Source organism: Brassica rapa, chromosome A03 (genome assembly GCF_000309985.2).
Source record: "Brassica rapa cultivar Chiifu-401-42 chromosome A03, CAAS_Brap_v3.01, whole genome shotgun sequence".
Classification (NCBI taxonomy): Eukaryota; Viridiplantae; Streptophyta; class Magnoliopsida; order Brassicales; family Brassicaceae; genus Brassica; species Brassica rapa.
Window position 1 is genome coordinate 293,017 of NC_024797.2, and position 25,492 is coordinate 318,508.

The 25,492-nt window shown below is 36.6% G+C and overlaps 5 protein-coding genes across 5 annotated transcripts; 2 read left to right on the forward strand and 3 right to left on the reverse strand.

The window, feature by feature from the left end:
- Positions 1 to 16: 16 nt before the first annotated feature.
- LOC103855464 (dol-P-Glc:Glc(2)Man(9)GlcNAc(2)-PP-Dol alpha-1,2-glucosyltransferase) lies at positions 17 to 2,610 on the reverse strand. Its single transcript, XM_009132451.3, has 8 exons — positions 2,259 to 2,610; positions 2,110 to 2,198; positions 1,591 to 1,927; positions 1,244 to 1,502; positions 1,030 to 1,167; positions 734 to 938; positions 498 to 640; positions 17 to 414 (listed from the first exon to the last, which is right to left on the reverse strand). The coding sequence occupies exons 1-8, from the start codon at positions 2,346 to 2,348 to the stop codon at positions 149 to 151; spliced, it is 1,527 nt and encodes a 508-aa protein (XP_009130699.1). The 5' UTR covers positions 2,349 to 2,610; the 3' UTR covers positions 17 to 148.
- A 3,075-nt stretch (positions 2,611 to 5,685) lies between these two features.
- On the forward strand, positions 5,686 to 7,092 carry LOC103855467 (cyclin-dependent protein kinase inhibitor SMR3). Its single transcript, XM_009132453.3, has one exon. It carries the CDS (start codon positions 6,447 to 6,449, stop codon positions 6,888 to 6,890), a length of 444 nt encoding a protein of 147 aa, XP_009130701.2. The 5' UTR covers positions 5,686 to 6,446; the 3' UTR covers positions 6,891 to 7,092.
- A 1,104-nt stretch (positions 7,093 to 8,196) lies between these two features.
- On the forward strand, positions 8,197 to 11,621 carry LOC103855468 (WD repeat-containing protein 44). The gene is made up of 7 exons (XM_009132454.3): positions 8,197 to 9,838; positions 9,925 to 10,015; positions 10,101 to 10,258; positions 10,341 to 10,392; positions 10,483 to 10,562; positions 10,648 to 10,741; positions 10,835 to 11,621. The coding sequence occupies exons 1-7, from the start codon at positions 8,330 to 8,332 to the stop codon at positions 11,479 to 11,481; spliced, it is 2,631 nt and encodes an 876-aa protein (XP_009130702.2). The 5' UTR covers positions 8,197 to 8,329; the 3' UTR covers positions 11,482 to 11,621.
- A 5,870-nt stretch (positions 11,622 to 17,491) lies between these two features.
- On the reverse strand, positions 17,492 to 20,783 carry LOC103855469 (dof zinc finger protein DOF5.1). Its single transcript, XM_009132455.2, has 2 exons — positions 19,252 to 20,783; positions 17,492 to 18,983 (listed from the first exon to the last, which is right to left on the reverse strand). Exons 1-2 carry the CDS (start codon positions 19,300 to 19,302, stop codon positions 17,823 to 17,825), a joined length of 1,212 nt encoding a protein of 403 aa, XP_009130703.1. The 5' UTR covers positions 19,303 to 20,783; the 3' UTR covers positions 17,492 to 17,822.
- A 243-nt stretch (positions 20,784 to 21,026) lies between these two features.
- Positions 21,027 to 23,437, reverse strand: LOC103855470 (transcription factor-like protein DPA). The gene is made up of 9 exons (XM_009132457.3): positions 23,202 to 23,437; positions 22,771 to 22,965; positions 22,638 to 22,681; positions 22,410 to 22,481; positions 22,179 to 22,319; positions 22,015 to 22,083; positions 21,716 to 21,814; positions 21,549 to 21,619; positions 21,027 to 21,446 (listed from the first exon to the last, which is right to left on the reverse strand). Exons 2-9 carry the CDS (start codon positions 22,943 to 22,945, stop codon positions 21,266 to 21,268), a joined length of 852 nt encoding a protein of 283 aa, XP_009130705.1. The 5' UTR covers positions 22,946 to 22,965; positions 23,202 to 23,437; the 3' UTR covers positions 21,027 to 21,265.
- Positions 23,438 to 25,492: the final 2,055 nt, after the last annotated feature.

Here is a 25,492-nt window from a genome sequence, read left to right on the forward strand (position 1 = left end):
GATTTGGCACAAAAGACATGCAAAGCCATTTCCTTACTCAGAACATAAATGATGTTTTTTATAACAACAATATATCATGAATTCACCAGTTTCTAAGGAACCTAACTCTAGTAACATCAAACAGAACATAAACTTTTGTCCCTACTCCCTACCAAATAAACCTCTGGACACCATCCTCATGGCTCCACTTGAATGTTCTAAACAAGAACATTCCCATTGTAAACACATTGACACATACAAAAACCGTTCCAGTGAGAAGCCAAGTGGCCCAACCGCTGTTTCTAACACAGGAATGAAGCATGAAGATATAAAATGGTATAGTGTAATATCTGAACTCGATCAATGGCGTTGGAACAAGAACTGCACATGTAGCTAAGAAATAGACCAACACCCATATCTTCCTTCGACTTTTCTCTACCGAATATGATAAAGAACCAAAGTCAAATCCACAATTCAAAACAAATAAATCATGCTACACAAAACGGTTTTAGACATACCTAATAAAGATAGGATTGAGAACCAGGAATAGACGTAAACCGGGACTAACATGTACTTCATCAACCAATGTGCGTTGATAATTTTTCTCCATAGATAGAAGGGATAGTGGCGATTATCAGCGAGAAGATAAGGATGAGCCAAGCTGCAAACAGGTTTCAGAACCAAAAGAAAACAGAGAATGAGAGTTTGTAGTAAAAGAGCTTAGTGTGTTTTGAGAGGTATCAAGAAACTGAACCTGAAAAAGTGTACAGAGGCTAAACCGGCTACGAGAGCCACAAGAGTTAGTAGAAGGCTCAATGGCCTGTTTTGACGGAGCTCTTGGAGTAGATTTCTCAGTTGACCTACTGAGAAGTGTAGGGGAGCAGTAAAGAGTGCAGAGACGAGGCTGAAATACATTATCTGCGCAAAATGTGGTGAAACTACATGATCCTCTTTTGCACCTGCCATTTTTGAATTTGATGGATTAGTGAAAGAAAACAACATACAGATTCAATCATAAATGACAAAAGGAAAAATCTCCATAGTCCATACCTAGGACTATACCGCCGTTCCAGATGATAAAAATACCAAAGGCCACCACAACCACAATAAAAGGGCTAAATGTGACCAAAAGTTGCCACTTCATACTCCAACATGTTGAGATTACAGCATAAACATCATAGACTAAGCCTGCATTTGTTAAGGAACATTTATGCTTATGCTTGAGAAAAGTAATATAGTTGTCAACCAAATAGCAACAACATACCTGAAGTATCCTCTGTTGAAGAAAAAGATTTAGCACGGTCAAAAGGATCCAAGGTGCTATTATCAGGTTTTCTTTTTCTAAGATTTGATCTCGGAGTTGCTTCTTTCCTACCAATGGACTGATGATACGAGTCTTGGTCTACCTTTTCTTTTTCTTTTTGCCTGGGCGAGTCAAGAGTGAAGTCTAGAACACCTGAGCAAGCTACGAACAACATCCAGACTACATTTGTTTGTCGGGTACAAATTGCTAAAGCACCAAACTGCAAGGACAAAAAAAAAACACCAATAAATTCACAAACGTATTTGTAATTCAAACAACAAAACAACGAACTGATTCAAAAGACTTACAAAAGCACTGAGGAAATATCTTTTCCTCAAACAAGCGAGGTACATGGCAAGAAAAGCGGTGAGGGACGCAACATCTGTGTAGTAGAGGAAAGTGAAGAACCAGTGAAGAGGGTAAAGAGACATGACTAAAGCGATCAAAGTTGCTTTTGCATCACTGAGATTCGGCCCCAAGAATCTGATAATCTCAAACACTAGAACTCCACACAATACTGCAAAAACAGCATTAGTAGACCTCAGGACAGACGTAGAACAAGCTTCTGAGAAGGACTGAGAAGTAGCTCCCACCAACAACATTCCTGGAAACAAAGAAGCAACATGTGCTAGTGAAAGATAGTACCTGCACACACAAAGAAAAAAAACAAGTTTTTGAATCAACATTTCCACTTCAAAAAGATTCAAACTTTAAATTAAATCCATAAAATTAATGACGCAGTAACAGCATAACTAGGCATTGGAACACACATTGAAAAATCAAGACTCTATACTTGAGAATGTAGATAAGAGAGGGATGAGCATTACAATCCAGGTGGGGTGGTGATCATAGGATCCCAGCTCCTGAGATTCCCTTTACAGTATTGCTGAGCCTGAGGCACATGGAATATCTCGTCCTGCAAATAACTCACTAATCAAAACACAATCATAGACAAAAGGAGATTGCTTTATGTTACCATGTAGGGTTCTGGAACAATGTGGTTGACGATGATCGACATGGGAATCACCCACAAGCTCGTGATTGCTGCAACCGCTATTTTTCCCATTATCAGATTCAAAGCCACCCAGCTATATACTTACTTGAGTGGTTACATCCGTGGATCAATCATGGATCTTCTTGCTTTGAACACGGTGGTGAGATTTCGATCGCAACTAGCAAGGAGAAGGAAGAGTCAATGAAAGTCAACGTTACTCGATTTAAATTGGGCTTTTACTAGTTTTATGGGCTAAAGCCCAAATCAGCTAGGGACCATAAAGCCCTGAATCTATTATATAACATTTTATTTGTTAACGAAACTCCATAATTCTCATGTAAACAATGTAGCTTCAATTATACTATACGCAGCATTAAAGTTTTTGAACATTACAAAAATGTGTTAGCCATTATTAGAGGGGAACAAGAAAGTTGTCTGCTGGCCTTGAGAATATACACTGCAAAGTGATTTTCATCAAAAGATGAGGGAATCCCAAATGAAAGCTTTTAAGATTGAAAGCACTTAAGCAGAGTCTCTGACCCAGATCCCAAATCATTATCTAATTCAATACTTTATGTTTTCACTTCGATTTTATTTATGACTACTTTTGAGTAGAACTCCATATAGATAAGCTAGTTGTTTCTGTTTTGTTTACAATTGGAGAACTAGATTGACATATAGTTTAGCTCTAAAACATAATCATTAGTTCACATGCTATACAAACTCTTAAGAGATTCCTATTGTTTGTAACATCTAATCGCAGTTTCTTAAAACTGCCAGAACTTTATTTAGCGAATCAACAGGCAAATGTAAATCTTGAATACCAATAACAACGATAATCAAAAACCGAGAAATGTTAAACTACGTACTTCAGTTAATACGTAACTAAAGATTCAACGCGGAACAGTTTGGAAATTAGAACTTTGCTAAATGGAGTAATTTCCTCAGTATATTACTTAAAATAATTATTTGATAGGGAGGGTTTTAAAATAACTCGTTGATGTGTTACTGATGATGATCATTAGATGGCGTGGCTAGAACCAAGAAAAAGAGATGGTCCCAAAATTTGCATGTGAAATTTGATTCAAATATGTCTAAGCATACCAGCTTTGCTATATAAAAAGAGAGAAACCACCTTTTTATAGTTCTATGTATAATGTAACTGGATGAATTGTTACTAATACTCGAGTTGGATATCTTAGCACACATCAAGTCTTATTTTAGCTTTTTAGTGAACGACAAATGTAAAAACGAAAAATGTTTAATATAATTCTTTGAAATAGTTTGTATATTTCTATCGTACGAAATTGTGATTCTTTTCACATTGTTTAAATTAATGGAAAAACATGTTAGTAGTTTATGTTTGCAACTCTCTTTCTCGTGACTGTATACTATATAGTGATCATATAAATTTTTATTTTAACTTAATAACTTCTACACTCAGTTCCCATTAATATTTAAGCCTTATTAAGATAGAAAATTAAGCTAATAACAAAACTCGAAAGATGGAGGACATGATGATCAATCATGTGCGTAGCCATTGAGAGTTTGAGACCACCTGTCTTATTTCCCACCAGATGTCTTAGCCAATCTTTCATTATCCCTCGTTAAATCAATTGATCTACTAACTTAATCCATACATAACATAATATCATAACTTACATATTGTTCATAATTTATTATAATTATGGAGTGTGACGTTGTTGGCCGTCGTTTAGAGAGGTGTAGCAAGTAGTGAACAAAAAAAAAGAGAGAGGTGTAGCAAGTTTACCAAATCTATAGTGGTTCAAATTTTGGATGAGGAATCCAAAGTTATGGTTTTCAACTAGTATAAAAAATGAATTTAATTTATAAAGAGAGTCTCATATATATTTCAATTTTTATGATAACAACAACACCAACAATATTAATTTAAAATTGAGTGCCATTATATTTTGGTCAAAAGTGTGTATCACTTGTTTTTCTATATATGTTTGTAAACTTTGTTTTTCATATTTCAATCTCAGCATAACATCTTTAAGTTATTTAGAGTTAAACCATCATTTCTGTCCTGAGTGTTATGCACAATTTTCTCTAAATATAAATATTATTAACTTTCTCGTGTTTGATATTCAGAAGGAACAATGACAAGTTGACAAGTATCAGCAATTAAATTAGTTAGAAGTCAATAATTAGTAGGTGCTTCATTGCTTGCGTGCACGATAAAGGAAGCAGTGAGACAATTATTTCCATTTTTTTCACGATGTCAATTTTTTCTTCTTCGCGATTTCGGCCAAAAAAAATTGTTGACATCGTCTGACAATAAGCATGAGAAACTAAACATATAAGTTTTTTTTTTGTCGTAAACATAAAAGTTCAAAATATATCTCGAGGTCCCATGCAAGGCAAAGGCACGTGCGTCTGATTTGCATCAAAGTTTGTGGAGACATTATATACCTTTTAGTTTTTTTTTTTTTTTTTGCCATCTAGTAGTATTTATTAAAAGGGCAAAGCCCAAGAACAGAACAAAGCAGACCCAACTAAACAGGGCTAAACTATACAGTACAACTTCGGCCAAAGGCCCGAAGAGGAAAGCAGGCCCAGAAAAGCCCAAAGGAGAGAAGCCAGTAACCCTAGACACGTGTTGAACCTAACGACAAGAAGGCCACGTGTTTGAACAGAGTCGCCGCCTCAGCACCGACTTGATTGTTCTCGCCGGAAAACTAGCCGGAACTCCACCGGAACACACCGGAACAGGAGTGCGAGGAGAAACCGCCGAGAACAGTAGAGGAGAGTGAAAGACCACCAGACGCAACGCTAAAGCCTTTGCCTTCAGATCTTCGACATTCAGATAGCATCAATCGACTAACGTCAAGTGCAATCCGAGAAACAGAGAAACCAAAGACATGCAGACTAAGCAAAAAGTCTTCGCAATATAACAGAGATGTTCAATCGAGATCAATCAGTCCAAACAACTCCGACTTTCCTATATGCAAACCAGACATCTTTTAAGATAGGAAGAAGCCCGAAGATGAAACGACTCCACCGGAGAATAGGAACGCGCTGTCGGAGAAGAAGACCAATCATCGATTAACAGAGAAGTACGACAAGCGAAGATCAGACAGCAGCCATCAAGAGGGAGGATGAACCGCCAGGAACCAAGCCGGATAGCTCCGCTAAGAAGAAAGCGAACCACCGGAGTCAAAAAGCCGGCCGACGTCACCGGAAGACAAGTCAACGTCGCCAGAGTCAAAAGCCGGACGACTACCTCCGCGGAAATGGAGTGTCGCCGGAGTCGGGTTCCGGTCGGAAGAAACCGAAGCCAGAGAAACAAACGGCGATCTCCCTCTTTGTTACAGTTTTTAGTTTCGCCGTTTAAGTTTCAAACACCTTTTAGTTTCCGATCAATATTCAATTTATTTTCGTTTAATTAAAATTCCGTAATAAATTCTAAAAATACAATAATGCAAAAATCCTCAAGTCAAAGTAGAAGAAAGAGGGATGCTTTTCCTTAATAAACAAGACTAATCGTTTTTACCAAAAATTATCGAGAAAATTGCATGTCTTCGTTTTCAAAAAAAAAATTGCATGTCTTTATATATACCTTCTTAAGAATCTAAGCAGTATTGATGTACGAGTAGCAAAACTAACAACTATGTGAAAGATTTATATATTGCATGCATATATTTTTATTAGTGATTTGATAAACTTCAATATATAAAACTAAGAGTTAAAATTCTTCATTTTCTCTTCGCTAATGTATATAAACATGATCTAAGAAAAGGATTGATTTAAAATATTTTGTTGTTGGAAAATCTTACATTATCTTAATATGGTTGTTTTGAACTTTTGGCATATATGGATACATATATGTGCACCGAAAGCTTTTTTTTTTAATTGCACCGAAAGCTTAGATTCTAAGAATATAATTGTGGTGGTTTAGTGATCAATTAATTGCCTATAAGTTTAACAAAATATTTTGATTTGTCATTAGCAGTTTTATTTCTAGCTTCATGCAGAAATTCGCATAGCGATAGCATGATTTACTTGCGTTATTGGTGTGTACATAATAATGAGAATATAATTTACTAAGAAAATCAAGTAAATTAGCTTTCAGTCCCAAAAAATCAAATAAAATAAAGTTTTTTTCTGTACCCCGCCACTTGGGAGACAGATCACTAGTTAGTTGAAATGGTGGCTTTCAAGTTTCGGATCCAACGCACGTTATCTTTCCTTTCTCTCTCTCTCCTTAATCTCTCTCTCCCTTCTCTCTCTTCTATCTCTTTCTCTAAAATTCTCCTAATGGCAGAGATCAGCTGCGTCAAGGAGATTCAAGAAGAAGACGTAGATAAGAACCGGTTACTGACTCGACCAGAATTGGATGTTACAGATCACAAAGAGCAAATGGTCAACGTAGAGGATGGATGCAAAACTCCAACATCATCCCCTCACAAGATTCCAGCGGCGTTATGCCCACCAGCTCCAAGGAAACCGAAACCAAACCGATCTTCCGGGATGAAAAGAAAATTAACGTCGGTTCATGTTGTAAACCGTATACCCATTGATCTGAGCCCTGAGATCGAGATGTTCTTTGAGGAGTTAGACCGCAGGATCAAGAAGTCACGGAAACAATAATAAGACGACCAAGATTACTGGTCGTTTCTAATGTATGACTGTGTAGTGGTAATTGATCCTTTAAATCTTTCCTTCATTTTTTTTTTTTATCATTTCTGTATAATATAAGTGACATGCTGATAACAATAAAACTATGACGATAAAGCCGCAATCTCATTATATCATAGTTTTTCAGCAGTAATTTACGTTTCAATAACCTCTTTGATTTTTTTCTTAATATTTACAGAGGGTGTAGAAAGTACTATTTTTGATATTTTATTTATAATTAACTTTTTTGGTAAAATATTTATAATTAACTTAGTCAAAACAAACCATACAATCTATAAGAAGTTAATTTGCCTTTCTAGTAAATTAAAATTTAATAAGAAAAGCATGAATCCATAAATATTTGAAAAGTTTGAAAACAGAATATATATCTGAAATGACCTATTCACAAAATATTATCTTAGGGTATTACTAGGCTTTGTTGCTGATTAATTAATACCATGCACGAGGATTCAATACACCAAAAACACATTCATATATGTATACAACAAGGGGTTCGCCCAAAAAAACTTGAGTATATATTTGGTAATTTGTATCATGTCATTTCATATATATTGCCTGACTCAGATTTTAGTAGACTGTTTTTTATAACATATATATATTAAAAATGTGTTTTTTTAATAAAATTGAAATTTTATGTATTACCAAGGTTCACATTTTCATCATATCCGATAACACAAATCTATATTATACCATATTGTAATTATATACCTATTATTTAGCTAATCAGTCTTTAGAAGAAGAGAAAAAAAACTAAGAAATTTGCCGTGGAAGCAAACATCCTTCGTTATGGATCATGCTTCCTTCTTTGCGTACACCTTGTTATGATCGATGATTTGATCAATATTTTATACTTTAATCTATGTGTATGTGTGTGCCGTTAATGTTTACGGGGTTAAGTTACACATCAACCAAGAAGAATAAATTTATAAGAATGTAATAGTTAGATAGTTATACATATATTCTTCTACTTTCATGAATGAAAATATCAGACTGTCCTGAACAGAATAATACATTAGCATTAGTCAAAAGAAATAATTTGTTTAGCTCGCTCATAAGCCAGCCAAAATAGCCAAAACCTTACAGTACTTGTCAAACATCTAATTATGGAAATGTTTATAAAATAGGCCTTTCAGTAATCATTTGATTATGGGAATATTTACAAAATGGGCCGATATGAAAAAGTAAAGCTCATGGGCGTTGATATGGCCTACTTCTCGTTGTGGATCGTCGGATCATGAGAGATCACCGATCCGCCGTTGATAATGTTAGGGATCCCTTGATTCTCTCCGCTCAGCTTCTCTCTCTCTCCCTCCAAAACAATCACGCAAAGACAAAGAAGAACACAAAATTCAAATCTCAATCTGGAAAATTTCTGAAACCGATGTATAGCTATGGCGAATCAATGCGGCGCAAGTGGGAAACTGGAACGGAAGAAGACAATGGCGATGAACTGGGCGGGGTTAGGCGAGGTTGAAGACGACGACGACCGCTTCTTCGAGAGCTCTAACCGTATCTCCACCGTCGTGCCTATCGATTTGGCATCTTCTTCTGACGAGGAGGAAGGCGAGTTCGATGATTGCCGGATCTCCTTCTCCTCCTCCGCCGCTCGTCACGCTCCCGAGCCGGTTACGTCGCCGGATTTCGATATCTGGATGTCGGCGCCGGGATCTATAACGGAGCGCCGTCGCAGGCTCCGCGATGGAATGGGGCTCGAGTCGAAGAAGAGCATGCTCGGATCTATCTCGATCCAGCGCATCAGCAAACCTACTGCGATTGAGATCGTTGGAGGAAGCGTTATGGAAGAGAAGGTTGCGGAGGAGGAGGATCATAATAATCCTCCTCCGTTGGATCAACGATCTCCGCAGATGTCGGTTTTGATCGTACGGTCCAGATCCGATTCCGATATCGAATCGACTTCCGCTGAGAAAATACGAAAAGAGGAAATGTTGGGGAAAACGTCGAAATCGCGTCTGACCAGAACCGCGTCTGCGATTGGAGCTCCGCGTGCGAGAGTCTCGCCGCCTAACGCTCCCAAACGACGCGGCGCGAAGAAGCTCTCAACGGTAGTTTCCAATACTCAGTTCAGCGCCTTCTTCCTGATAAAGAATCTGGACACGGGGAAAGAGTTCATCGTGAAGGAGTACGGCGAGAACGGAGCGTGGAATCGTCTCAGCGATCTTCAAACTGGTAAGCAACTGACGATGGAGGAGTTTGAGAAAAGCGTTGGATTCTCATCTATCGTTAAGGACCTTATGCGGCGAGATAACGCGAACTCCGCAATTGATTTGAGTAAATTAAACTCGTATGTGTCGAAGAGCTTGAGGGAAAGCAAGAAGAGAGGTGCTGCTTTTCTAAAGAACATAAAGGGTGTTGCTCATTCGATGAGCTCTAAGGCTCCTCCAGAGAAAGAGAAAGATCCTAACGTTAGTAGTCTGAGAGTAGTGGACCAACACCAACAGCAGGAGAAGAACAACGACGAGACAAATCAATGGGTGAAGGTGAGGCATTCAGGAAAGTCTCACAAAGAGCTCAGCGCTTTGCATTTGTGCCAAGAGATTGAAGCTCATCAAGGAGCTATCTGGACTATGAAGTTTAGTCCTGACTCGCATTTGTTGGCTAGTGGAGGGGAGGATTGTGCTATTCATGTGTGGGAGGTCCAGGAATGTGAGATCTTGTCAACGAATGAGAGCAGCTTGACACCCATTCAAGAAGGTGATGATGCAGCAGAAGTGCCACCGGAGAAGAAGAAAAAGGGGAAAGCTCCATCGATTAGAAAAGGAAATCAGATCCCAGATTATGTCCATGCGCCTGAAACTGTCTTCTCATTATCAGATAAACCCATATGCAGTTTCACTGGCCATTTGGATGATGTTCTGGACTTGTCCTGGTCTCGGTCACAGGTTAGTTTATGTTCCTTTCTTCCCAACATTGATGCAATCATACATGAATTGCTATTTGACGAACTTAACCATGCCTTTTCATGCAGCTATTGCTTTCATCTTCCAAGGACAAAACCGTGCGGTTATGGGATATCGAATCTCAAAGCTGTCTAAAACTGTTTGCCCACAATGATTATGGTAAGAAAAGAAATGTCGTTTAATACTCAAAGTGCTAATTTTCATGTTGTTCTCGGAGATTCATGCCTTACTCTCTGGTTTTCAGTTACTTGTGTACAATTTAATCCACTGGATGAAGATTACTTCATAAGTGGCTCACTTGATGCCAAGATCCGTATATGGAACATATCGAACCGTCAAGTAGTGGAGTGGACTGATCTAAATGAAATGGTTACTGCTGTTTGTTACACTCCTGATGGTCAGGTATATGATTCTCTTCACTTAACAATCATATACTTGGAATCGACGACCTCGGATTGATATCTATATGCTCTTTGGTACGTAGGCTGCATTTGTTGGTTCACATAAAGGGAACTGTCGGCTTTATAGTGCAGAAGGTATATTGGCTAAGAACTTAATCTATTTTGTGACTATGTTTAGTTATTAACCTTATACTCTTCATAAATTTTCTTATATTAATTGATCAGATTGCAAGCTGGAGCAAACTAACCATATTGATCTGCAAAACAAAAAGAAAGCTCAAGCTAAAAAGATCACAGCTTTCCAGGTTTCACCCTCTTTTCTTTTAGACGTTTCGTTTGTTGGCTTTCATCAGAGAGGATTAGTACTTACCTATGAGTTTGCATGAACAGTTTTCGCCGATTAATCCAGCAGAAGTGCTTGTAACGTCTGCTGATTCACGCATTCGGGTTCTTGACGGTACTGAACTTGTTCAAAAATTCAGAGGTATGTAGCTGAAACAACTCATTTGTCTCTGCCTTTGATCTCACACACACAGTAAATATATTAAAAATCTTGTATTGTTCAATAAACCTGCAGGTTTCAAAAACACATGTAGCCAAATGACAGCATCTTACACAGTAGATGCCAAACACATTGTCTGCGCAAGCGAAGATTCACAGGTTTACATGTGGAAACACGAGGAACCAAGAGTAGGACTAACCGGTAGAAAAACCATCGCCATGTGTACTTCTTTCGAAACCTTCCCTTGCAAAGACGTTTCCGTGGCAATACCCTGGCATGGCGTTGTTAAAGGAGAACCACCACCCGCACAAACCCAACCGAAGAAAAACCCAAAGAAACCCTCAGCTACTACCACACAAGAAAACGCAGCCGCAGGTAAAAAATCTGGCCTCCCACCGTTACCTAAGAAAAACAACGACAACACGGAGAATGTAGCGACAGAAGAACATCAAGAAGATGAACCCACGACACAAGTTCCCCAAAACGAAACAGAAAACAATGCTGGAGAGTTATTGAAGCCAGGGGATTCGCCTTCTATATCGATCTCATCTCGGATATCTTCATGGTCTTGGTTTGATGGTAGCGGCAGTCATGGAACGCATTTGGCTCAACCAACGGCTTGGGGAATGGTGATCGTTACAGCCACGATCGGTGGTCAAATCCGGGCTTACCAGAACTTCGGTTTGCCACGCAGAGTCAGTCGTCAGGGCTCTTTGTTTTGACGCAGTGTACATGCATACTTACGTCTATTTATAGCTCCTAAGAAGTTCTTGTATAGCCTATTGAGTTTAATATGTATATTGTATAGTCCCATATCAAAGAAGAAAACTTGGTATAACAAAATTATTGAGTCTTATGAAAACCCATGGCATAGGGTTCTAACAAAATTTGATGCCATTACCCCAGTTCGACGCTCTGTTTCTTCCAACAACAGTTCTTTTTTTTGTTTCTAGAATTGTTGCCTATATTTCTTTGGATAATCTCTTTAGCAAAGATGATTAAAAGTTGAAAACGAAAACCATTTTGAGCCACTTGTCTTCTGCTTAACCGGTCAAAGCTGGTTTAGAAACCAACATCTTGACCCCCTATCCTATGTAGTCTTTTATCATTGGGCCTACCTCGAGATTTATACAAATATTCGTTATAATGATGGTTTGCTAAATCGACGTTGATGTGCTTCAAAGTTGATAGTGTTTGGGGTGACTGATCGGTGTGTGCAGTGAGGTAAGCAAAATAATTTTATGTGATTATTTAAGTATGTGATGACGATTATTACAATTAGGCCTCGTGTGTTTTCTTAAGGACCAAGCAACTTTATATGGGCCGTCATCATCATCCGTCGCAATCATCTATTTATCGGCCACCATATCCAATTTTATTCAAAATAAAAAATACATTTTCTAACCAGATATGAAAACAATTCTTCTTTAAAAACTAACACTCAAATGATCCTTTTTTTTTGGAACACTAATACTCAAATAATCATTTAGTATATTTGCAGCGGAAAAATATTAATTAGGGTTTTAATACGAGGATTTCGATATTTGCTTTCTTTAAGTGATTTACAGTATTTATTAACCCTACTGATTAAAATCTCACTGGCTAATTAGTACTGTAAGAAAAATAAATCGAACTTTACAACCTAAATAGGAATTGAACATATGAATTATATATTTGTGTGTGCACATACATACGTGTGTTAAATCTGGTTCTTAGTTATTGGTCGAGTTAAAAAGGAAAGCAACTTGAGGTGCATGTTATTAGAGGGAATTCATAGTGCTGTAGAAATTTGAAAACGATTGGTGCCTGTACCAGTCAAATAACACACATATATAATTCCAGTCTGACGTCAAATTTGTTTGCAGTTGAACGTAAAAGTGGTGAATAACCTAAGATCCGTCTTGATTGTGGCCAACGATAGGGACAAGTGAACAAAAGAACATTTCTTTTACCAGTAAACAGAAAACCTAAAGCAATCCATATATAAATATATAATGTGTATATATAGGAGAAAAGTCTAAGATGTACTAATTGATTATTCATTTACATGGTATAATTAAGATCACACTATTCTTTTCTCAGGAACTTTTTTTTTATGTTTGTTAAGTTGTCCTAATAGCAACAAACAAAAAGGTTAAATTGACATCATCGAAGAACCCATATGTAATTAACTATACTTATTTAGTATGTGAACACGAGAATGGTTATGTAATTAACTATACTTATTGGTATTTGTTTTATTACTTATCATTAGGTTTTAAACAATTATATGCTTAAACTGGAGGGAGATTAATTGTCAATGGTAATGATAAGTGTAGGCGTAGGAGTTGCATAAGGTTGTTAAGGAAATCGTCGACAATTTTACTTAGCCATATCAAAAAGCTAGCAGATCGGGGACCCTCATTGTTTTTTGGGTTGGCCAAGATTTGTAATAGTTCATAGGAAAAGTAATAGATAAAAGTCGGTAGAGAGATTATTCAATAGTATGGAATCTTCATTTTAGTTAGAAAATTCTTTAGGACAACTAGACATTCATCACGAGTACTATATGGCTCAATGGGTCATGCGCTAGATATTCACATATTTTGAAGATTTGAATCATGCAAGACTACATTACTACTCCACAAAATGACAAAATAATCTCTTATATTATAATGTATTTAATATAAAAACACCACATATTAATAAATAGTCAAAGCATTTATCTCATATACGCATCCATGTATATGTTATTTCCATATGTGTATAGGCCCGACTTGGATTCTGAGCCAAGAAGGTTATATGTTCTACACTTCTAGTGACAAGTAAGATTTGCTATATATTAAAGAACAATGTTTATTCGATAGAAATCTATATTTATCACCAAACAACTTAGAACTTCTGCACTTTGTTTTTGTTTAAACAACTTGTGCACTTAATCCCGCACAAAGCACACAAACCATACATATAGGTTTAGATATACACACATATATGTATAATGATTTTCCCTGTACCGTGAGACTCAAATATATGTGGGTTTCACATTTTTCCACGTGACGTTGATATGTTATTTGTCGTCAACAAATACTTGCCTATAATATCCAAATTTGGACTAACATTATTCCGATTCGCTGGTCCGGCTTCATGGACCGGTTTGTACCAAATTGTACTAGCTACGCTATGACTCCTGGTCAATTGCCTATGACCGAATCTAAGACTTCAATGAGAATAAAATATTTAAAATACGTAGAGGACGATAATATATAAATAATTCCAACCCTTCGTTTGTTATCTTATGATTGACTGCACTAAGAACTTATTGAATTTAAGATCGAGGCATATATGCCTTGGTTTCTAATTTGTGGCATTGTGTCGCTGTAAGATTATATTCATCACCAAAAATCTATTTTGGAAGAAATCAATGAACTTACTTGCAGTACAAAAAAAAACAAATTTAATGTAAAATAATTTACTTAAGATCATTAACCTTTAAGAAGATAATACGAGTATGTATTATATATTTGAAACAGTAATATTTTAGTTAACAGGGCAAATCACATAGTACATAAAAATAATATTGATTTTCGTTTTAAAAATATGATTTTTCGTAAAAATAGTAGTATATAATTTGTATGTATTATGTAAATTAAAACATTAATTGGATGAATGTGTTTAAAGTTAAACAGTGAGTTTTGTTGTCAGTCACATGTAAGGGAAAACAGAAGTACAGAAGTATTTTGGCTCAAATTCTCACGCGTGTATCGAAACACATGCAGTTTCAAGATCGAATCTCTCGGTCCTTGCGCGAGGGTTCCACCTCCTCTGACCGCACCGTTACTTTTGTCGCCTAGTGGTCCGTGCATTTCACAAGCCTCTTGCACTCTTCCAAGGCGCGTCGGTGTTTCCCTTTACTCATTGTTCCGACATTGATTCGGTCGTCGTTAGACTTCTGGTTCTGTCTCTTTTACTATTCAATAAATATTAGTAGTATATTTTATTATACAAGTACTATCTTTATGTTCCCGAGTTCATGCTAGCTAATTACCTTCAATACTGTTTTTTTTTCTCATTTTGATAGGATATAGCCATATAGATGATGAAATAAGACTCATGAAATAATGTGTGGTTCGAAGTTTGAACTCTTGATCCTTCGCAGATGATATTTTGAAACAACTAAACTCATGCTAGGTACTCGATAAGGAATATAATTATTTTTGAAAGAATTGCTTTTTCGTTTCCGTTTATTTCAACCAGCTCAGTTAAACTCAAATGACGTCGTCGATAAATGTAACTGAGTTCTTTTTGGTCGATAAGTGCACCTGATTTTGTGACATAACATACACAAATTTCAATAAAGAGTACGGTCTATTTTATTTTTTAATAATATGATTTTTTAAGTTCACTTAAATTCATTTTCCTCCTAAATGAAATTTACAAAATCGTCTACTACAGGCGATTTTGACGCTTGTTATCGAAATTTCAAGATTTATATAGTTGGGAAGCACCATTAGTCTAAAATCATACGAATTGATAACACACATCCAAATTATTAGTCTAGATGTATACATCTGTGCGATGCGTTAATCAATAGTACTTGTTATCCTTCACAAGTTTACACTTTACAGTAGTACAGAACGAAGCAAATTTTGAATACTTTGGCACACCGCACACGTTATAATATTTTATCTTTTGTTGTCTTCGCTATAAGACGTTTTTTGTGTGGACTAATCAGGTTTTGTCGTTTTCTATCGAAACTGATATGCATCGACGATCATGCATGCATCGTATCAAATAATTAATCTAATGATATTGGCGGGTTGGTCTCCACTATATACGTGTATTTATAATACACACTATAAAATATTATAATTATGGAAAAATATAAAGAAATATTCAAGTATACACTAAAATAAAAAAATTAAGCAGCACACAAAACACTTCTCGGAAGTCGCAAAGAACAATCCTTTTGCAGAGTTACAAAATCATTGTCCCTTAAATAAGTATAGTCTTCTACACTGCATATATATATATATATATATATATATATCATTATATAATCACCACGATTGATGGAGCTAATATACGGTATAATACAGTACACTCGTTGTAGAAACAATCACTTTAAAATATCATATACGTTTATTTACACGTAATTCTCGATACTTTTTTGGCTGAGTACAATTATAATATATACTTTTTGTGAATGATACACATGATATAGAAAAAGTGCCTCATATATATAATGAACATAAATTGACTAATTGTTACAAAATCGCCTTAGAGTCATCAACTCATCATAGGCTAATTATCTCGATACCGAAATATAACATACCAAAACTCAATAATTAAGTTTAATTATAATGACGCAGTAATGCGTGTTAAATTGCAATTTTTGTTCAAATTACTTACGAATTCGAGTATACTATTAGTTAGATTCAAATAGCTAGCTTGTAGATGAAGTCTCAAATAGATTCTTCCTTGCTTTACATCAAAATCATCGTAAAGTCTAACTAAAGCATTCCGTAAAAGACTCTATGGTTTTAAAAATGGAATAATCATAAAACTTGCGGAATTTGGACAGGTTTCATAAGCTTATAAAGATAGAAGAAATGTATTTTTTATTTGTTTCATAAGCCATTAGACCCAAAAGCTCACCAAGAACACTTACATTGATCATGGCTCATATGACTTATAATAAAATATTTACAAATAACCTAAAATATAGACAACAAAAAACCTAGAATATAATTGATTATTTTCCTTGTAATGAATTTCATCGTTTTTTTTTTAATGCTGGATTGTATTATTAAGTTTTATAGTCAAAAAGTTCTAAACAATGAGAATTATCAAAACAAAAGAGTAGAAAAAGGATACACCAGTAGAGATCCAAAATAAAATAACAACACATCTTGCATATGGATGACTAAAGATTTTCATATAAAAATTCCATATTGCTTTTGGAGAAGCTGAATCTCAAGGGAGATAATCTTCGTATTAATCCAAAAACACACGCTTCAGAATGAATTGAGAACGATTGTCACTCTCTTTTTAATACTCCAGTAGGAGCCACTGAGATAAGACAACTCTTTATATTGTTCTATTGATAATAATAGAGTCAAAAAGATTACCGTTTCATAGAATTTGATGCTGCTTTTTGAAGTAACCATAGTTTGCAGCAAGAACTCCATCACTGTCACATGAAGAACCATCAGCGATTGAAGCCGGTAAGATCCGTCGCCACCATCCGCAGTAGATCTGTCAATTACCTTTTCTAAATGGTTCAATTGAACCGAAACTTTTATCTCTCCAAATCCATTGGAAGAAGCATACAAAAGAATAATAAAAAACTTTGTCAGATTTAAAACAAATTGGCAATCAAACAAACCAAGTAACGAGGAGTAAATCAAATCAAAGAAAGAGAAGCAGAACGAATCAAACAAGCCGATAACGGAGTAATAAAAGCCTCCCGCCATCGGCTTGAATTTCATCGTTTATAGAATGAAAATACAGCAGCGTAAATTTTGTTTAGGATAATATTACAATAACTTCAAGTTCCGCTTTTGTTTCGTCACAGCTTAAATAACGATGTCGTTAGGTAATACTTACAAATTTTCTGTGGCATTTTAGTATTATGCTATATATATATATATAGTCAAGGCGATAGAACGTACTTTTTGATTATGTGCAGCAATCTAAACTGGTAAGAGATTTGATAAGATAATAAGCAGTAAGAAGACTGAACCTCATTCAATGTATTAAAAAATTAAAATAGTAAAATATATTTGATAGAACATACTTAACTCATACAAACACCGTACTACTCGCATGTATGATCTCATATCCCCATACTTAAAATGAAACCTTGTAACAAAAACCCTAATCTAAATCTGAAAAAAAAACAACCAAGAGAATCCAAATATCAAAACAAAACCCAAAACTAGTAGTTGTAATGTAATATTAAAAGACCTACGGGATCGATCGATGTACTAACTTCCAACTAAGTACATAAGATCATAGCACACCCAGTAAAAAAATACTAAAAGTCTCGTCATCACATAGATTTGATCCTTAGAGTGCCAGCTGATTATATATTGCTAGTAGAAGAAGAGCTGAAGTTATTAGAGACATCACTCCACGAACTAGTTGTTGCCGCTGCGGTTGATGCGGCAGTTCCATGAATATTCCAAAGCTGTTGTTCGTTTCCAAAAAGTTGTCTAGACATGTTGAGTTGATTGTTACTATCTTCCATTTTCACTGAAGCTGATTGCGACGCAGTGGCCGTGACCATAGCTGATGATACAGAAGAGGAAACAAGGTTATGAAAGATGTTCTTAGGTCGATACTGACCCGAGCCAGTGACTAATCCGTAACCCGGATCCATGCCAGTTTGATTTTGATGATCAAACTGATATAACCCGGAAGATGATGATGAGCTGTCTAAACCACCCAGCAAAGGAAGTTGGTGATGAGGTGCCGGGAATCTCCACTGGTCAAAACCAGTCAAAAGAGCCGCCGCTCCTCCTCCTCCGCTTCCACCGCCTACATGATTAGAAGGAGCTGAAACTGTACCGTACTGTAAGGTGAAGTTGTCAGTGAAGTCTAAAGGAGGCATGAGCTTGAGAGGAGGCAAAGATGATCCAATTCCAAGTACGTGGTTGTTATGATCATGTCCGGGGATCAATCCGGCGTTGTAAGAAGATAGCAACGAGCTCAGAGAAGTCGAGGAAGGTGGTGGTCCCATCTGATTATTAGCCATGGCTCGGTGGTGGTATTGGTCGCTGCTTGTGTTGCTGTCTTGTGACTTACTGTTACCGCTACTGCTGCTACCACCGCCACCGCCACCGCTGCTGTTTTTGGTTCTTTTGTTTCTGCGGCAACCACCACCAACAGGAACGCTCCTTAGAGCGCCGCCACGTGTCCAGTAACGGCGGCATGCTTTGCAGAAGTGGCGAGGTTGGGTGAGACTGTAGTTGTTGAAGTAGCAGAATTTGGTGTTGGTTGAGTCACATCTTGGACATTTCAAGGCTGTTTCAGGCATTGGTATGTTGGCTATTCTTGCCCTTTCCGCCATCGAACCTGGCCTTATTGATCCTCCAGGTCCTCCGGGACCACCACCGCCTCCACCGTTGTGGTGAAGCGGTGGAGGCGTTTGTTGCGGTTGCGATGGGAGGGGATGGTGAGGGAGGAACTGCTGGCTGATGTTGTTGTCTCCCGTGAATCCAACGGTGGATGTGATTGGTTGATGCTAAAGAGAGAGGAAGAAATGATTCAAAAAACAACAAAGAAAAGTTATTAGAATTTGTGAAAAATAGTAAAGGCCGAAAGAAAGAATTAATTTTGAGTATATTCAAATTAAACCGCAGATATACATAGATTAAAAGTGACAAAAGGAACAAGAATATTATTATCCTCTTTTCTTGTTTGTTTAATCATCTCTTTATTTTTAATTGATTCTTGAGTACACGCATAAATTATAAAACATTAAAAGAAATTCCTAATCAAGATTAACTTACTTGTTGCCAGTTTGATGAATCAGGATAAGTAGGAAATGAAGAAAACACCATTTTTTTATCTTTCTTCTTTGATGATCTCTTCCCTCTTTAGTTTTGTTTTTTGTTTTGTTTTAGAGCAAATAAAGGAACTAAAGGTGGTTTTGTTTGGTGAAGGCTTATATGAAGAAGTGGAGAATTACGTCAAAAAAAAAAAAGCAAAGGGAGGAGCTTTAGAGAGAGAAAAGAAGAGGAGAGGAGAGCTTAGAGAAAGAGAGTGACAAAGATAAAGGAAGAACCTTTATTTATATATAAACATATCCACTCATACATATGGATATCTTTTGAAATAGTGACAAAAAAAAGGATATCTTTTGAATATTATATTAAATAATATTGTTGAATAAAATAAGATTTGAATGTGTCCACAGTGTTATTGTTAATTCTCTTTTTGTTTTATTTATTTTATGCGCATTTGCTTAGGGTTTTAGGGAAGGTGGAGGAGAGGGAGTGTGTCTAATTGCTTAACTCATAAGTTTCTATCTGATTCTCTCTTTCTGGCAATCCTGCTTACTTATGTACTGTGTGTTCTACATAAAAATACTAAAAAATTTAACCATAGTTTTCACTTAATTTTGTGTATACATAAAGACTACCGAAAATATTCAATTTATGTCATGAACTTTAGAAATATTTTGATTAGACTGCAATATGTAAAAAACAACTATAGTCTATAGATAATTTATAGCTTTTACTAAACGAATGTGGGGATTTATGTATGCTATTGTTCTATGAATTAACTAAAGTAACATGGTAATGCTTTTGATATACAAGTATATATGTTTTAGCAAAAAATCATTGATATTTTGACAAAGTGAAAGAGATGGTGCTCTCTTTTTTCAAGTAGGAACTACTTCATTCATGTATTATCATAAATGTAGAGTTCATATATGAACTACTTCAACCAAGTTCTGAGGAATCGAATTGTGTTCATATATAATATGATATGAAAAAGGGAATTTGGTATATTTATTTGATGAAAACTTTAGTGCATAGTTACATACACACCAGTGTTGATCAATTAAGTAATTAAACATCTAAGATCTGTTAATAATATAAAGGGCGAGAAGGTTTGACTAAATGGGCCAACATTAACGACTAAATAATACTCTCTTCGTTTTAAAATAAATGATGTTTTGGAGAGTTTTTGATGTTTCAAAATATATAATATTTTGATAATTTATATTAATTTTAGTATTATTGAAAACTATGTAACTAATGATGTTTTATAGTCTTTGTGATGATTGGTTAAATTAATTTTACTTTATATTTGTAATGTTACTTTTTAGATAAAATGTGAATATCTTAATTTTTGTGCATTTAACCAAAACATCAACTATTTTGAAAAAAAGAAAGTATTATAATTTAGATAGGACGACTGAAAGAATTCGAGTGTGAGTAGAATAAGTAAGTGACAAACATTAATTTATAAATATATAATATAAGTATGTATTAGTTTTAGTATTAATCGAAAACACTCCAACATTCTTCCAAAATGTTCCAACCAAGTTCGCTTTTCTTTCCCTCGAACCGCCGCGATGTGTCTCTTTTGTTGCCTTTTTCCAAAAAAAAAGTTATTTGTTTGTTCTTGCATGGGAATTGATAATTTTCAATTTTCATGCATAAGTTTCAGCCACGCGCCATTTAAGCGCGAAACGGGAGTTAGCTAAATTGCTTCTCTCATCTACGTACACCTAACCTAACCGGGAACTAAGTGTGTGTGATATATACCCAATCGATTCAATTCGGTTCAGTTTGTTTTAAATAAATAAAAAACTCAGGTAAAAATTACACCGTATCGGTTTTCTAATAGAAAAGTAGACGAGGTTTCATTTATAAAGGAAAAATTGGATAAACAAAAATTTGAATATTTGATATTGGCCTATGAATTGTAAATTTACAGGCTCTCTCACTTGTTGTTCTTCTCCTTTCTTGAAGACTAGGGGAGAGAATCATCGGTTTCTCCGTCAGCCGAGTATCAGCTGGATCTTGAGTTCCAGCAAAGCGGGCCTGAGGTTCCAGAAGCAATGCAAGAACTGGAAGAAGAATGTTGAGATTGATGATGTGTAGAGGAAGAAGAAGAAGCTCTGTTTTGCTGCAGCTTGTGTTCTTGCATCAGTTTCAGTATGTATGCATCGTCATGGACCGAGAATGGCGTGCTAAAGTCAAGGGGAAATACAAATTTTTTTGTCAATCCTATATTCAAGAGAGAGAAACATTGACTATAAATGAAAATATATTGGGTTAGGACTTGGGAGTACCTATTGAAGTCAAGGTGAACAAGTTGCATATCTTCAGAAATCTCTATTTCGACAACTGCATGAGGATTTGTCTACGGAGAGAGAGAGAGAGAGATTCAAGATGGAGACATATTAGGATTCCAGAAAGACAAGAATTAAGAACCTAAGGGAAGAGATTTGTGAAGTACCTCAAGTAGAATTAAAGGTAAAGTAAAACCTTCTGCTGGGCCTTCAGTCTTCACAACCATCTCCTGATTTCTCAACATAAGACTCTCAAGACTTGAGACCTGACCACAATAACATTTGAGAAGAAAACATATAAACAAAACGTAGAATGGTGGTTGTTGATATTGCATCAAGACAACAGAAAAACTGACTCAAGTAAACGGATGCTTACAAACTCTAGAAATGTCACAACAAGATCTCGAAGTGTAAGAGTCTTGCATTTAGATTTCCTTTTAACTTATAAGAAGAGAAAGAAAATCACCTTTTCTCTCAAATCTTTAAGGAAAGCAGTCTTCTTTTGCACACTATTCATAACCTTATTTCGATCCCTCTGCAAATAAGAGTATCATATATCCACCAAAGATCAGTAGACCAAGAGAGATAGGAGAGAAGAAAATACAAAGGACTAGCGCTTAGAAGCAGCACCTTAATTTCTTCGACATCCTTTTTGCAGGTAATGGGAAGCCCCTTCCAACGGATTTCTTTTTTATCCCTTGCGATAATATCCAAGGCCATGAAGACATTGAGTGCATCATAGACTCTCCTCCTTATGTTCTTCTCGTTATACTAATATTGATCATAAGATGAATATTGTTATAACTTATATATGCTCCAATAATTCAAAGAGATAACAACAGCTTTCCACCTTGCTTATACCTCATTCTCGTTTAAAGGCTTCTCTGCGTTCTGTTTAATTGTTGCAAAATCAGAAATGATTTCATCTGCAACCTGGAATCACAAGAAACCACACTCTCTAATACAAAGTTTTGAATGCATTACTCTATGCTAGAACAGGACTCCTTACAGGAAGTATTTGATAGAGACCTCAACAACTAACAAATCATTCTGTGGATAAGGAAAAACTGATTGAGTAGAGTGGTGTACCTCCTTGTATGTAGTGATTTTCTTGGCTTCTAACTTGTGGCACACTGAGAAAACAACAGTTGAATGAATCAAAACCCAAACAACAATGCTTTCAAGAAAGGTATTAAAGTGCTTTCGCAGTAACATTACAGACCCATAACGCTGAACTGGCGAAGGCCACCACCAGTAGTTCTTGATTGCCCTTTCTTCTCGTGATCATCATCATCATCATCATCAGCTATCAACTTCCTTCTCACAGGAGTTTTCACCAACCTCACTGCATGACGATTCCTCTGCTTCTCCGGTGTGACAATCAAATCCATCTCCATCCTCCTCTACTTAACTTAATCTAATCAGGGATACACACACACATATTTAAAATTAATTAGCACAAAATCTACAAATACACACCAATTATCATCTATCACACAGCCTGTAAGATATTTTTCCCAATTTCCAATCAATTTATCAAAGAACAAGTAAAAAACTCAGTGCATGAGATGATCTAGCGATGTGAAGAACCCTAATCAGAAATAAGAAAGCTCGAATCCGTTTTAGATGACCGAATCGGGATCAGAGACGAACCAGTGATCGCCTCCAATGGCGGAAAACTCGAGATTTTCAAGTTTTTTTTTGTCTCACAGAGATGCAAACACGAACTCGGAGCGTTTCCGTGAAATCGCCGACTTGGCGCTAAACAATTGATCAGAAGTAAGAAGAGAAACGAAGAAGCAACGATGTGCTTTGCTTCTCCACTGAAGCTGAAGCTAATACGGCTCAACAAAAACAAACACACTCTCTGTGTGCGCTATATTCTTTTTTTTTTTTTTTTTTTTGAAAGAATTTTAAATTTATTCAAAAAAACCTTGGTACAGAGTTTCACTGCTACTTTCTTTACAAACTCATCCTATAGCTCAAAATACAAAATTCTCAACTAAAGACAAGCTGCCTCATTTAAATCCTTGCAAACCATAGCTCCATGGTATTCTCATGCTTCCCACCCACAGTCTTTCTAAGTGAAGTAATTCTATTTCTCACAATTTTGTCCAATCGGTTAATCAGACAAGCTGCTGGTTGAGGACGTTCTCCTACTCTCCTGATATTCCTCTCATGCCAGATAGCATATATCACCACTTGAAAGCAGTACTTCATCAAAAAGTTAATGCTTCTCCCTTGATTCCCATTTGAAATAAATCGGATTACACTGCCCCATTGATGGATCCTTCCCATGCCTGCCAGAGTCCTCACCGTACCATTCCAAACTTCTTTAGAATATGGACATTCAAAAAATAAATGATCCCTAGTTTCAATATCCGTATTACACAGCCAACAGGTGGAGATAGCTTGCGGGTTCCAACGAAGCATTCTATCACCCGTTGCTAGTCTGTTATGAGCAGCTAGCCAAGCTATAAAAGAGAATTTTGGTGTAGCCTCAGTAAACCAAATTCCTTTAGACCAAAAGACTGTTGGAGACTTACATCTAATCAGGTTCCAAGTTTGGGATGTAACAAACCCTTCTTTGAACTCCCCATTTTCCCTCTTCCATAGACAAACATCCTCCAACTGATTAAGCCCCCGATTCTTCAGTCTAGTAATCTCCTCGCCAATCAGACGCAGTACATGAAATCTATGCCCTCTGGCTCGATAGAGCTGAACAGCTTTCTCCACTGTGGCAGTTTTTGGAATGCCCAGATCCATGCTACCTCTATCTCCTGTTAATTCAATCAATTGGCCAAGAGGAGACCAATTCTCGTACCAAAAAGAAGTAGAAGCTCCACTATTAACCTCCATCTTCGTCATTTGTATTGCCAAATGCCTCAATTTCAACAGCTTCTTCCACATCCAAGAGCCTAATGTGCTTTCCTCCCGAACACTCCAAAAAGACCCTTTTCTTATAAGATATCTCCAAACCCACTTAACCCACAAAGAATGTCTCGCAGTGAGGATGCGCCAAATTAACTTCAAGCAGGAAACATTATTAGCCTCTGATAGATTCTTTAGACCAAGTCCTCCTTCCTCTTTCGGTTTACATACATCTATCCACGCCACCTTTGCTTTCTGTGTTGAAAGAATCGGCCCAGACCAAAGAAATGCCGCACAGATATTATTTACTTCTTGAATGCACTTATTTGGTAAGCGATAAGCAGACATCCAGAAATTAGTGATACTATATATCACTGACCCAATCAGCTGCAGTCTACCAGCAAAAGTGAGGTGTCTCGCCGTCCACGAAGAGATGCGGCTTCTGATCCTGGAGATAAGAGGGCTATAGTCTTGGGTATTCATCCTTTTGGTTAAGAGAGGTAGACCCAAGTATCTCACCGGGAGAGTTCCATTATCAAAAGGGAATTGGTCTAGAATAGCTTCGCTATCTTCAGCCTTTACCCCTGCCAGATAGAGTGTTGATTTCTCCATACTTATATTAAGTCCCGACATACTTTCAAACTCCTTGAAGACTGCAAGAATACCCTCTATTGAGCTTTTCCTTCCATCAGAGAATACCAACACGTCATCTGCGAAACAGATATGAGTTAACCCCAAGTCTTTACAGTATGGATGAAAACCAATTCTCCTTTCTGCTGCAGCTTTATTGAGAAGACAAGAGAGAACTTGCATGCTGATAACAAACAAATACGGTGATAAGGAACACCCTTGACGCAAACCTCTTGCACTATTGAAGTAGCCTGCTAGTTCACCATTAACCTGAATAGAGAAAGACGCAAGCTCTATACATTTCTTAATCCACAGCACAAATTTCTCCGGGAACCGCAAAGCCTCAAGCACTGAAAGCAAGAAAGACCACTGGACAGAGTCGAAAGCTTTGGAGATATCAATCTTGACCGCACATCTCTCCGAGACCGAATCTTTATGATAGC

Bases quoted from the DNA above. Each gene is read 5' to 3' on its own strand.
- LOC103855469 (XM_009132455.2), bottom strand. From the start codon at position 19,302: ATGGTGTTTTCTTCATTTCCTACTTATCCTGATTCATCAAACTGGCAA. The intron at 18,984-19,251 runs GTAAGTTAATCT...CTCTCTCTTTAG, and splicing joins ATTCATCAAACTGGCAACAA to CATCAACCAATCACATCCAC.
- LOC103855470 (XM_009132457.3), bottom strand. From the start codon at position 22,945: ATGGAGATGGATTTGATTGTCACACCGGAGAAGCAGAGGAATCGTCAT. The intron at 22,084-22,178 runs GTGCTGCTTCTA...TCTTATTTGCAG, and splicing joins AGGATGTCGAAGAAATTAAG to AGGGATCGAAATAAGGTTAT. The intron at 21,447-21,548 runs GTACTCCCAAGT...CCTTGACTTTAG, and splicing joins GTTCACCTTGACTTCAATAG to CACGCCATTCTCGGTCCATG.
- LOC103855468 (XM_009132454.3), top strand. From the start codon at position 8,330: ATGGCGAATCAATGCGGCGCAAGTGGGAAACTGGAACGGAAGAAGACA. The intron at 9,839-9,924 runs GTTAGTTTATGT...CTTTTCATGCAG, and splicing joins TGTCCTGGTCTCGGTCACAG to CTATTGCTTTCATCTTCCAA. The intron at 10,563-10,647 runs GTTTCACCCTCT...TTGCATGAACAG, and splicing joins AAAAGATCACAGCTTTCCAG to TTTTCGCCGATTAATCCAGC.
- LOC103855464 (XM_009132451.3), bottom strand. From the start codon at position 2,348: ATGGGAAAAATAGCGGTTGCAGCAATCACGAGCTTGTGGGTGATTCCC. The intron at 2,199-2,258 runs GTAACATAAAGC...AGTTATTTGCAG, and splicing joins TTGTTCCAGAACCCTACATG to GACGAGATATTCCATGTGCC. The intron at 641-733 runs GTTCAGTTTCTT...ACCTGTTTGCAG, and splicing joins GCCTCTGTACACTTTTTCAG to CTTGGCTCATCCTTATCTTC.
- LOC103855467 (XM_009132453.3), top strand. From the start codon at position 6,447: ATGGTGGCTTTCAAGTTTCGGATCCAACGCACGTTATCTTTCCTTTCT.